This window comes from Pelophylax lessonae, assembly GCF_965119305.1.
Source record: "Pelophylax lessonae genome assembly, chromosome: 6".
NCBI classification, from domain to species: Eukaryota; Metazoa; Chordata; class Amphibia; order Anura; family Ranidae; genus Pelophylax; species Pelophylax lessonae.
This window is the reverse complement of record NC_138773.1, coordinates 254,280,573-254,293,075: the sequence shown is the minus strand read 5'-3', so window position 1 is coordinate 254,293,075 and position 12,503 is coordinate 254,280,573. Positions and strand designations below refer to the sequence as shown.

Below are 12,503 nucleotides of genomic sequence, written 5' to 3'. Positions count from 1 at the left end.
CACCGCAGTCTTTTGATTGATTGGATTAATACCAATTTGGGTATTTGCAGCTCTGCCACACCTTCTGCTGCCAATTTCCCCCATCAAAACTTGAATTGTTCTCTCTTGAAAATTTTGTTTCACACTGGCTACCTACCGAAACCCGCCTCCTTACTTTATCAGCGCCTCATCTTTACTACCCTGACAGGTAGTAAAGTGGTAGACCAAAGTGGTCTTATCTCATCTTACCTTGTATCCAAAGCTATGCCTACTAGGCCTAGTGGAAGCCATGGCCCCCATGGTTGCTTTGAGAACACTATCGGGCCTCTTACTCTACTAAAAAAGAAAATTGATTACGACCTTTTTGAAGTAGTTAGCCAGCTCTAATCTTCCCTTATATCAAGATAGATATAGAAACGGGTAGAAAGAAAAAATTGTGATGTGACTTCACCCTTTTCCACCTTTTTCTTTTACCACCTTGTCCAAGGAAACAAATCCTGTACTATGATATGGACTGCTATGTGAGCCAGCATTGGTTTTTGAAATGTTCTACCCTTATTTTGTTCTTAACACAAGTGCAGAGATGTATAGTAACTAAGTAGAACTACTTCACTACTGTACTTAAGTACTGAAAGGCGGTATCTGTACTTTCCTGGAGTAGAATTTTTTTCTCCTACTTCCACTTTTACTTCACTACATTTTTTCGATGATTTCAATACTTCTACTCCAATATTTTTTTTTTTTGTGCTGCATAGTTACTCGTTACTATTATAAAAATTACCACTGCCAGAACAGTAGATGGCAGGTTTCATGAAGCTCAAAACGTGTATTATCAGCGCATACGAAAATAAAAGCTACTATATGTATAAATAAAAGCTGCATTTGAAATAATGAAAAACAATAAGATGTTCAAACTTTTGACTTCTTTCTTTAATAACTACATAACAAAGTACTTGTACTTTTACTTTCAGTACTTGAGTAGCAATTTGTTTTTTAAAACTACTGGTACTTTTACTTTCAGTACTTGAGTAGCAAATTTTTTTTAAAAAACTACTTGCAATACTTAAGTACAAAAAATGTTGAATACTTTAGTACTTCTACTCAAGTCACTTTTTGATCGAGCACTTCCACTTCTACTCAAGTCACTTTTTGATCGACCACTTGTACTTTTACTCAAGTATGGGTTTCGAGTACTTTATACAACTCTGCACAAGTGTCCTTCCATGCATGGGTAAGTACACTTGCTGTCTGTATGTTCTCTTTATGCACATAATTAATAAAAACTAGATTTATAAAAAAGAAGAAAAAAAAAGTTTGGTTTGTAAACCACTACCTGTACCAATGACTGGCCTTTGCTGATACTTAGAGATGAAACAAATCCTCCTACATTGCTGTAAGTTATAGCTGTTTATCTGCATCTTCGCTTATCTACAGCTGATCAAAGCCTAAAATTGTTACAGGTTGTCTGAGCTTTCAGAAAGCAGGGAGAAGGGCGCTGAGGTTACACTCTGCAGAGCTCAGTGAGGAGAGCTGAAAGCTGATTGGAGGGAAGGGATATACCCCACTTTTTACAGAACACAGAAGTAGAGCTGAGGCTGTCAGTCACAGGCTGTGTGCTCAAGCTCCCTCTCTTGTCACCTTTTTTCTGTTGATGTCAGGAAAACTTGTCAGAAGTGACTCATGCAGATAACAGAGGAAAGATTCATCAGACAGAAATGGGGCTCATTTACACTTTCTTCAACTTCAACACACATTAAAGTGCCTACAACTTCAACATACTTTTTTGATATGTTTGTGATGCTTCGTAAGGCTTCATTGGTGCTTTGATGATGCTTCGATGGCGCTTTGATTATGCTTTTGTAAAGCTTTAATGAAGCTTGGCAGATGCCCTGTGTGTATGATATCTCATACCTGCAATACCTCCATAACAAAGTGTAGCTAAAGCTGAATTAAGGCCTCTCAAAAGCTGCAGGTGCTTCAAAAAAATTTGTCATAGACTTCTATGGAGGCTTTGAAGACGCTTTGAAACACCACTAAAGCGACATGGGGTATAATTTTTGAAGCAAAGTAAAACAAATGCAAGGTGTAAACAGGATTGTAAGCTAACCATTTTATTTAGTAACGGGTGCTTTGACTGGCGTTCAGAGAGCTTTAAAAAAGCTTGTCCGAAGCCATGTTTTGAAGCAAGTGTAAATAAATTGATACAAGTGCACACTATAGAGGGATATGCTTTGTTCATATTTCATGTCAGAGGTTTACAATCAATTTAAAGCAGTATTAAACCCAAAAACAATTCTTAGATGTGGTGGCTGCTATGGTGTACATTTTTCTTTATTTTCACCTGGTGAGCCTGCCAGTAAGTCTGATATTGTATAACTTATTTTAACAGCCCAAGCTGTCCAGAGAAGCTAACAGTTAGAGGGTTGTGACAAACCATTTAAGTAAGTAATTGTTAATCCAGGGGGTCCAGACCCAATTAAATTTGCACATCTTATCATTCAGAATTGCAAACATGTCACTAAAGCGAGTTCATTGAACTTCCTTGAGCATACAAGAATCCAGAGATAGCCAAATAGCCAGTAAGCTACTACTTTTATCCAAGAACAGAGAAGGAATAGGTTTCCTGTATCCCACCCTGTATCACCAATCTGTATGTGTAGCAAGAAATATTAATTTGGTGGACATAGAACAGGACATATCCAGCATACCACTCACTTCCCTACCATGGGTTTACTCTAAAGCCCCCAACAAAGTAATATACCATCCCCTAATAGGTCCCACATTGAGGGCAATATCCAAGACAAATTGTCTATCCATGACAGACTTCACTGTCTTCCTGATGATTCCACTAATTGGCATTCCTGACTTTCTACCTGGCTTACAGGTTAACAGATTCCAATCCCTCATACACAATAATCGTTTTAGTCCGAAACACTTCTCTTGAGAGGGCCTCAAATCTTTGTCTGAAATACAAGCTATGATGGACCCTCCCTTATTAGTTTGACAGACCATGCAAAACACACACTTCTGTCCATACTGAAGATCAACATGTTGCATCTTACCCCACTTACTGCATTCAAATGCCAATGCTAAGATCCCAATCTGCTAAAACACACATTCTCTACTAGTGACCCCACTGGAAGACTTCTACCCCCCTTTTTTTTTTTTTGCTTAATTTGCCAAACTTTGTCAGAACAAAAAAAGGTTAATTCTGTATTTTACCTTCAGGTCCTCTATTTCCAGCAGACTCCAGGAATCTGGGTATACATTGTTGGCCAGATGTTATAGAGTCCCTAAAGTGCTTAACAGACAGTTTTCGAGATGTCACCAGGACTAGGGATGATCGAACTTTTCAAAAGTTCGGTTCGGCCAGAACATCCAAACTTCCCGAAAGTTCGGCCCAGATTTCAGAACCCCATTGAAATCAATGGGACCCGAACTTCGGTAATCAAAAAACACAATTTTGAAGCCCTAAAACCCAATAAATGCCCCTAAAAAGTGCCTAGGGTTCTGGGTCATACCCCAGGGACTATTAATCACACAAAAAAAGTTCTTAAAAATTGTAATTTTTGATAGAGAGCCAATTATTGAAAAAATAAAAAAAAATAAAAAATTCTTTGGATTTGGTATCTGGGGGGTCTGAAAAGTGTACCTGTGAAGTTTCAGCTCTGTAGCATGTCAAGAACCATAAAAAAAAGATTGTTTGTATTAGGTCACTTATAGAACAGGTTAGTGGCTTCTCTCTTTTCACACCTTGCCGGTTTAGTAGCAAGCGTTTTTGTGGGCACTTTTTGGGGTCTTTTGAGGCAGGCAAAACATCTGAACCTGTGTATACGGGTATATATACACACATACTTATATGTATATATACACCTAGACATATATAGGTGTGATAGTAGCAGAAATATATGCTTGCACTAATGAAATCATTTACACTAATATGGCTCCGCTCCTATCACACCTATATATGTCTAAGTGTAAAATACATATAAGTATGTGTGTATATATACCACTATACACAAGTTCAGATGTTTTGCCTGCCTCCAAAGAACCCAAAAAAATGCCCAAAAAAACGCTAGCGCCAAAAAAAAAACGCCCAGGTGTGTTGTTGCAGGCATTTTTTTGGGGTTTTTGGAGGCAGGCAAAACATCTGAACTTGTGTATAGTGGTATATATACACACATACTTATATGTATTTTACACTTAGACATATATAGGTGTTATAGGAGCGGAGCCATATTAGTGTAAATGATTTTATTAGCGCAAGCATATATTTCTGCTACTATCACACCTATATATGTCTAGGTGTATATATACATATAAGTATGTGTGTATATATACCCGTATACACAAGTTCAGATGTTTTGCCTGCCTCCAAAAACCCCAAAAAAATGCCTGCAACAACACACCTGGGCGGTTTTTTTTTTGGGCATTTTTTTGGGTTCTTTGGAGGCAGGCAAAACATCTGAACTTTTGTATACGGGTATATATACACACATACTTATATGTATATATACACCTAGACATATATAGGTGTGATAGTAGCAGAAATATATTGGTGTTAATTATTTCATTAGCGCAAGTAGTGTTTTCTGCTCCTTTCACACCTATATATGTGCAGGTGTATATATACATACAGGGGTGTGTATATATACCCCCTATACACATGTTCAGATGTCATACCTGACTCCAAACATGTGCTCAAAAAATCCCTATAGACGCCTGCAGCCAAAAAGCAAGCTGACAGGGGCGAAGCCATATTACTGCAGCGAAAGTGACTTCAGAGAAACTATCTTTTCTCTATAGCGGTCACCCTGATATGGAAGGGTTTGGTCACCCTGCCATAGCAGTCAGTGTCAGTTCACCCTACACTACATTATGGTCACCCTGACACTTCACACTTTCCCTACAGAAACTACATTTTTGCATCTAACTAAAGTGTAAAAGAGCACCCTTACTACACTATATACCCCTTTCCTCACACTAATAAATGCTAAATTACACTTTTAAAGTAAAATTAACAGAACTGCTTCCACTCTCTTCCATGTCCCTGTATAACAATGCTAGGAATTTGGCAGGGGCTATCTTATATACTGGGGGGCGTATTCACTAATGATTGGACTATGGACCCCCTAGTCACTCCAATCACATTCCTAGCATTCTCCTTCCCCCTCAATTGGCTTTTGCTAATGGTTCTGGCCCAATCACAGGCTTTTAAAGCCCATTTCCTGGCCCATTGCATTTTGGTCGGTTCTGGTTGCCGAATTCCGAACTCTTTCAGCAAAAAGTTCTAAATTCGGCCGAACCTCGAACAGTCAGTGTTCGGGTCAAACCGATGGTCGACCCGAACCGTTCGATCATCCCTAACCAGGACAAGGGCTCCTTACTCCGTATTTTCTGTTCCTGCCCATTAAAACAACCCTATTGGAAGGAAATACAGTATCAAATCACTATACTGACCCTGCAGCATACCTCTTACATCTAAGCCTACTCTCAAGAAAGTGTTTTAGGTGCTCCCTATTAATCCAGTTATTAAACACTGCAAAATCCTCTATACTGACCAAATAGAAAAATACTAACTCTGCAAGCTATGGCCAAGGGATCACAGTTGTTAACAAATCTGGAGAACTAAAGACCCCACCTCTTTTCTGTAAAACCGGGAAGAGACATTTCATAAAACCTAGTTTTAATGGCATCAGCTCCAATACTCTGGTGAATATAAGTCTATTCTGTTAAGTTATCTTGGAGATTATCTCCAAAAACAGACACACCTTAGTCTGAATGGAACTTCTTTCCCCTTTCCTATAGTCACACCCTCATGACTGGGGACTGTTACATCCCAACCATCTCCTTACCCCACCTCCATCTCCACTCTATCTCCAACAAATTTACTGTTGTCCAAAGACTCATATTAAGATGTTCATTGGTCCATGAAAAGCTAAGTTCACTTTCTGGCTTCCCAAGAAGACAGGTTATGTTATGCTGATTGTAGTGCTCAGAGGGGAAAAGGTCTCTCTGCAATTTACTTGCTGACCTAATGAGACATGATAATGATGTTTTCTTTATTGTGTATATCTGTACTGCATTCACTGTATATACTGTGATATGTTCTTGGAACGAGCCATAAATATTGAATTTAAAAAAATAAAATAATCACTGACATCTTTTCATTCAAGAGATACAGTACCATTTTCTTTTAAACCTGTGCCACACATGTTTGGCCCTGAACGGAAATGTAATAAGGCGGAACTGGGTATTCCTACAATGCCCGGGCTTAAGTTTTATAAGACCCCTCTGTAATTTTTTCATGGATGCCCCTGCCCAGATGAGTATAAAGTATCTGGTATACCCGCCCCAAAACCTCCTAATGCTGACCATATATGATAGAGAGTACCAAAATTTGGCATCCTCTAAAACACAGCCCTGACATTGAAGGAGTAAACTTTGTCACTTGATAAGAGACCATATACCAAAGACTGAGTAGTTTAAAGTTGGATTTTTTAGCAGAGGCGTTCATGGAGCAATAGGAAGTGGTATAACAGATCTGCCTCCAGTAGTCCTGATTTATGGTTCCACCGAGGTGCTTTTCTCAACACTCCACATATTGCAGACACTTAGGAGCTTGACCATCTAATTTCACACTATCCCAAGTATGCAAAGAGTGGGGAATGATTGGATTCATAATTTCTTTGCAGAGATTAGAAGAGATCCAATTTAAAGGTTTTTTTAAACTTACAATTCCACTAAAAATGGTGTAAATCCCCTTTAATTAAATGGTGTGTGCTTAGCTTACCTTTGGAACTTGGTATAACGTTGTCTTTACTTTCTTTCAAGCTCAAGAAGGTGACACAGCTCCAGTCTCCTAAACCCACTAGTTCCAGTTGTTGGAAGGTCATTAAACCTGAAGATTTGGAGACTAATAAAATAATACTTAAACTTTCAAAGAGTAACTAATTTAAGATTATATCATGAGTGATATTTCACCACACATAATCTACATTTATCAATCAGTTGCTTATTAAGGAGATGATGGTGGCAGGTCCAAGCTGTATGGCAGTACAGAAGATTACAGATACTTATGTATGGCCTGCTGTAGCCTAATTAGAAATACATTTTTACATCCTGTGTAAGACTGTTAAAGCTCCTGTAGTAGGTGTTAAACATTTATTAAAGTCCTATTTTTATAATAGGTATCTATTGTGCTTTTGTAAAGATTTTAAACCAGGAAGCTTTGTAATCAATAGACTAGAGGTAGATAGACATATTATATATGTGTTATAATTGTTTATTCAGGTTAACCAAACTTAAATATTTTATTTGAGCACTTCATTTAAATATATATGTTTGCTTTTAGGTGGACACTATGGAAATGATGAGACATCCAGAGGAGACAACAAATATGAAAAGGCAAACAGTGGCTTCGTATTTTAGGGTAAGGTTACGCCCCCTTAGCATGGCTAATATCAAATGCTTAAAACAAATTTTTACGAGGTTCTTTTCATTGATTTACAATGCAAACCCTTTCCTTTGGAAAATGTATGAGCACTGAATAATGAGTTAATTTTGTGCTGTCCAATCTTCTACATCGTTATGTTTCCTACTTTTGTGAAAACTTTCAATCAAAATGTTGAAACAAAAAACAAATTTATATATATATTTTTTTTGCCTAGACATACATTTTAGCTCAAAATTAAAAAAGTTTTAGTTTTTTTTTTGGTGCTAATTTTTTACTTCTTTTCCTCAAGTTTTATGAATCAGCTCAAAAGCAATATAAATGTAAATATATTATGTTATATATGTAAATATAAATGTAAAAATTATGTCAGATGTTTTCAAGTATATGTTACAATAACATTCATGTTAAAAATACAATAGATTCCTAAAAAAATAAGAAAAGCTGTATTGGTCTACCATTTTTAGTTTTAACATGTGCATTTAGTAGTAAATGTTTTCAGTCCTATTTGTAATAGATAATCTGAGCCTTGCACTAGTTAAACCAATTGTAAAGATGTCACACAGGCATAAGTAAATCAATTTTAGCCTAAACATGCAATTTCACATTGAAGAAAAATTGCATTGCTTTAATTTAGTTAATTAAACTCCCTAGAGCTTTTGAAATAACATTTATATTATGTGACACTAATTTATTTGAGAAGGATATTGGTTTTATGTATTAGACTAATGCAGGATTGCGCAAAAGTAGCATCATGTCACAGACATTAAAATGTCAATAAATATATTTACACTCTGCCATTGTTCTGTTGTGCCGTATAAATGGTATGTGCACAGATTTGTACTTATAAAGTTACAAAATTAAAGTAGATATGAATCACTGTGTGTAATAAACAATTGCCATGTTTTTTTAAATACAATACTGTTCTCGCCTTTTTTTCCCATCTTTGCATATCAGCATGGCTGATTTCCTGCAGCCTTATTGCAGCCATTTTCTTATCACAATCATGCGCTCAAATGATGGCTGCACTTCATTTCTTAGGGTGGGTTTCCTGGTGATGACACCAGTGGAACATTCCTATGCAATGTGTGGATGCTTGGTCACTTGTAATCTCCATAGTTCACTTCTAATCTAGAATGGGGAATTGAAAGAGTGACAACTGAAAACATTTGGAAGACAGTGACTGAGTGTTGTCATCCGATAACAGGAAGTGTCTGCATAAGGACCTTTATGGTAGGATCACCAAGTAATATTTTAATGAAAGATGCAGGTTTAAGAATCTTTATAATTACCTTTGAAGTTTTTATTAACATGCTGAAGTCTACATAAGATTTTAGTGACTGGGGGTTTATATATATATACTTTAACAGCAAAGGCGCTGAGGTTGATGGGTTCACTCATACGTTAAACTTCTATATAACCTTTTTGTTTTTGCTTTTGTATTCTATATAGCCTTATTATTTTTGATTTTGTATTCTAATGTTTTGGGCTATGTTTTTGCTTAGTACTCCTTAATGGATCTTTTGTCAAAAATGGTGGTTGGACTGCCTCACTTTGTGCGCTGCATTAAACCGAATGATGACCGAGAAGCAATGAAGTTTTCAAGGGATCGGGTGCTCATGCAGCTGCGTTATACGGGCATTCTGGAAACTGTTAACATCCGGAGACAAGGATATTCTCACCGTATTTTATTTGAAGAGTTTCTAAAAAGGTACAAATATAATACATAAGGCAAGAATCTGCAGCACATTGAGATGTAGAACTATTGTATATAATATGCTGCAGAACCTCTACTTGATATTAACGTTTGTTTCAAGTTTGGATTTGCGAGATCCTGTGTTGTACTGTCATTATGAGTTGTATGTATGTGCATCAGACCACAGGTGTCTTCCTAGGCTTTTTATTGTTTGTTTGGTTTTTTTATCATTATTTCCATTAGGGCTGCCCATCTTCACTTACCTCACGATCTTCAGGTTAGAAGAGTTACCTGATGCTAGTTGTAGTACCGTAGGCCCTGGTAAGGAGGAATGCTGGGCTCTGTAGTCCCCCTAGTTGTAGTATAGCAGGCTCTGGTAAGGAGGAATGCTGGGCTCTGTAGTGCCCCTAGTTGTAGTATAGCAGGCTCTGGTAAGGAGTAATGCTGGGCTCTGTAGTCCCCCTAGTTGTAGTATAACAGGCTCTGGTAAGGAGGAATGCTGGGCTCTGTACAGAGCTACAGAGCCCAGCATTCCTCCTTACCAGGGCCTACTGTACTACAACTAGGGGGGACTACAGAGCCCAGCATTCCTCCTTACCAGGGCCTGCTATACTACAACTAGGGGCACTACAGAGCCCAGCATTCCTCCTTACCAGAGCCTGCTATACTACAACTAGGGGGACTACAGAGCCCAGCATTCCTCCTTACCAGGGCCTACTGTACTACAACTAGGGGGACGACAGAGCCCAGCATTCCTCCTTACCAGGGCCTACTGTACTACAACTAGGGGGACTACAGAGCCCAGCATTCCTCCTTACCAGGGCCTGTTATACTACAACTAGGGGGGACTACAGAGTCTGTAGTAGTCCCCCTAGTTGTAGTATAACAGGCCCTGGTAAGGAGGAATGCTGGGCTCTGTAGTGCCCCTAGTTGTATTATAGCAGGCCCTGGTAAGGAGTAATGCTGGGCCCTGTAGTGCCAGGAAGCAGAGCTGCAGCCAGTTGTGGGTGAAGTAGCGGTAGCCTAGCCGGTACGTGTATGGAGTAGGGCTCGGACACGGACAGGTCCTGGGTGATGAGCCTCATGTCGGGCATTTGGAGCTCGGACTTGTGCAGTGCACGGTACAGGCGGAAAGCAGGGCCTCCTCGGCCAGTCCATTGGGGGGGGACGGCAGTCCGTGGGTCGGGTTGCTCTGCAGGCTCCGCTCTCCTCCTCTCCTCTCCCACGAGGAGCTCCGTGTTTGCAAGCCCAGCCACCGCCGCCACCGCCGCCACTCTTATCAAGCGCCAGCGCCGCCCCCCCCGGAAGTGACGTCAAGCTAATTGATTTTGCAGTCACCCGGAATCGATGCAGAATCGCGAAGGGTCGCATCGCGATGCATCGATTCGGCGATTATATTCCGCAGGCCTAATTTCCATACTATTGTGTTTTTTTTTTCTAACACTTTCTTTTTATGAAAAATTTAAAATACTGAGGCTAATGAGGGACCATTTTTTGGCATGAGAACAGATCATCGGGATGTTGAAAGGGGCTTCTGTAAAAATTAGCAGTCACAAACGACCAAAAACCAATGAATTTTGTCAAAATAGTGGCATTTCACCAACTCACTGTTTTTTGCAAAAATTTCAGGGAAATTAAAAACCCTCTGTTTCACTGATCCCAAGCAGACAAATCAATCAATTTATTTATTGTACTGAAATCAGTGGATGTATAGATATATTCATCTAAATTCACTGAGTTGGATACAGTATGGTAAACGATTGAAGGCTGTACTCAGTATAGATTTATATCTATGTTTAAATCTACCAGATTTTCCATGTTTTGTTAAACACTGATTTTACTAAATCAATATAGAGTATAGGTGCTCAAACTGTGGCCCTCTTGCTGATGCAGAACTAAAAGTCCCATAATGCCTCTGGCTTTGGGAGTCATGCTTGTAACTGTCAGCCCCGCAATGCATGCTGGGACTTGTAGTTCTGCAACAGCTGGAGGGACACAGGTTGAGCACTCATGATTAATCCCAATACAAGTAGATCTAGGGGTGGATACAGATTAGTTGAAGTAGCCAGAAAATACTTGGATAAAAAGTGCATCTCTTATATTCACTTTTTAGCATTAGTGGCCTAGGGCCTGCAAGAGTGTTGGAACAGTAAAGCTAGTATTAGTTAGTCACATTCAACTAGACTTGTTTGTTAATGCTGAAGTTATTTTGCTGCTTACATCACAAACAAACAAAGACTTCCTAGCAAACTTACCAGCTAGCCTACAGAACAACCAATCCTATTGTTAGACAGGGTCAATTTGGTTGGTTTGCAGGTTAGCTGGTAAATGTGCTGGGAAATCTTTGTTTGTTTGTGATTTGTGTTGCCCTTCCATGTGCACCCTACTGCAAAGGCTTGTTATAGGTTGGGATTGCTGCCACTACTTTGAACAGTTGTTTGATTTGGATGTGGGGACGCACTGGATGCCATCAGCTGCCTCTGTACATTTGCTGGGTGTCCTATGTGTCCCTGTGCCCTTAAAGAGGCGTAGGCTCCCTCCAGGCAAACCTACCCTTAATCTATCCACTGCTATACGTGCTCCAGCATGGGTAACTCTGAAAATGATAGAGTTAGGGCCAAGGTATACAGAGGAGCCTTGACGTAGGCACTGCGTCTTACGCATATATTTGCAAGTGTGTGCAAAATAAACATTCTGTTTTTATTGTATATTGTTAGACTGAGTCAATTTGGTTGCTTTTCCAGGCTAGCTGGTAAGTGTGCTGGAAAATCTTTGTTTGTTTATGATGTGTGTTGCCTTTCCATGTGCATTTTACTGCAAAGGCTAGTTATAGGTTGGGGTGGGTTATCACTTTTTTGTACGGTTATTTTACTGCTTATCCAAGCCGATTCCTCAGCATTGATGAGTGTCAGAAACTTACCCCAGCATTTATAGAGACACAGGTCACTTTAATACAATCTCCAAGGAATGTGACAAGGTAGATGTTGTTTGGCCAAAAACATGATAGAAGGTTTTTAAAACCACCCACCAGTTTACGTAATCCAATCCCATGGTGCTAAATACGGGACATGTGTTTATCAATCGAGTTAAGGCCCGTACACACGTACCGATCGTCGGCATACAAACGTCGGCAGACGAAAGATCTGCCGATTGTACGCTTGTTAGTATGGTGCCTCCGACAGCCGTCAGCGCACATTCTGCCGACAAGAGTCTGTCTTGCAAGCATTAAAATTTTTGTATGCCGACACCAGAGCGGCCGATTGTTCGCCAGTCAGTACAGAATTTGGACGACAGACCGCAGATTTGCAAGACTGGGCATGCTCAGAAAAGAAAAAACACAGGGAAAGTTAACCATTACATGACATCACTTCTGCA

General features: G+C 39.3%; 1 protein-coding gene across 1 annotated transcript in view; it reads left to right on the top strand.

The window, feature by feature from the left end:
- The window catches only part of MYO3B (myosin IIIB), a 597,729-nt gene that overhangs the window by 411,101 nt on the left and 174,125 nt on the right, over positions 1-12,503 (top strand). Inside the window, exons 25-26 of the mRNA XM_082260313.1 lie at positions 7,334-7,411; positions 8,938-9,143. Of these exons, the coding sequence (XP_082116439.1) occupies positions 7,334-7,411; positions 8,938-9,143 (284 nt within the window). The remainder of the gene's footprint in view (positions 1-7,333; positions 7,412-8,937; positions 9,144-12,503) is intronic.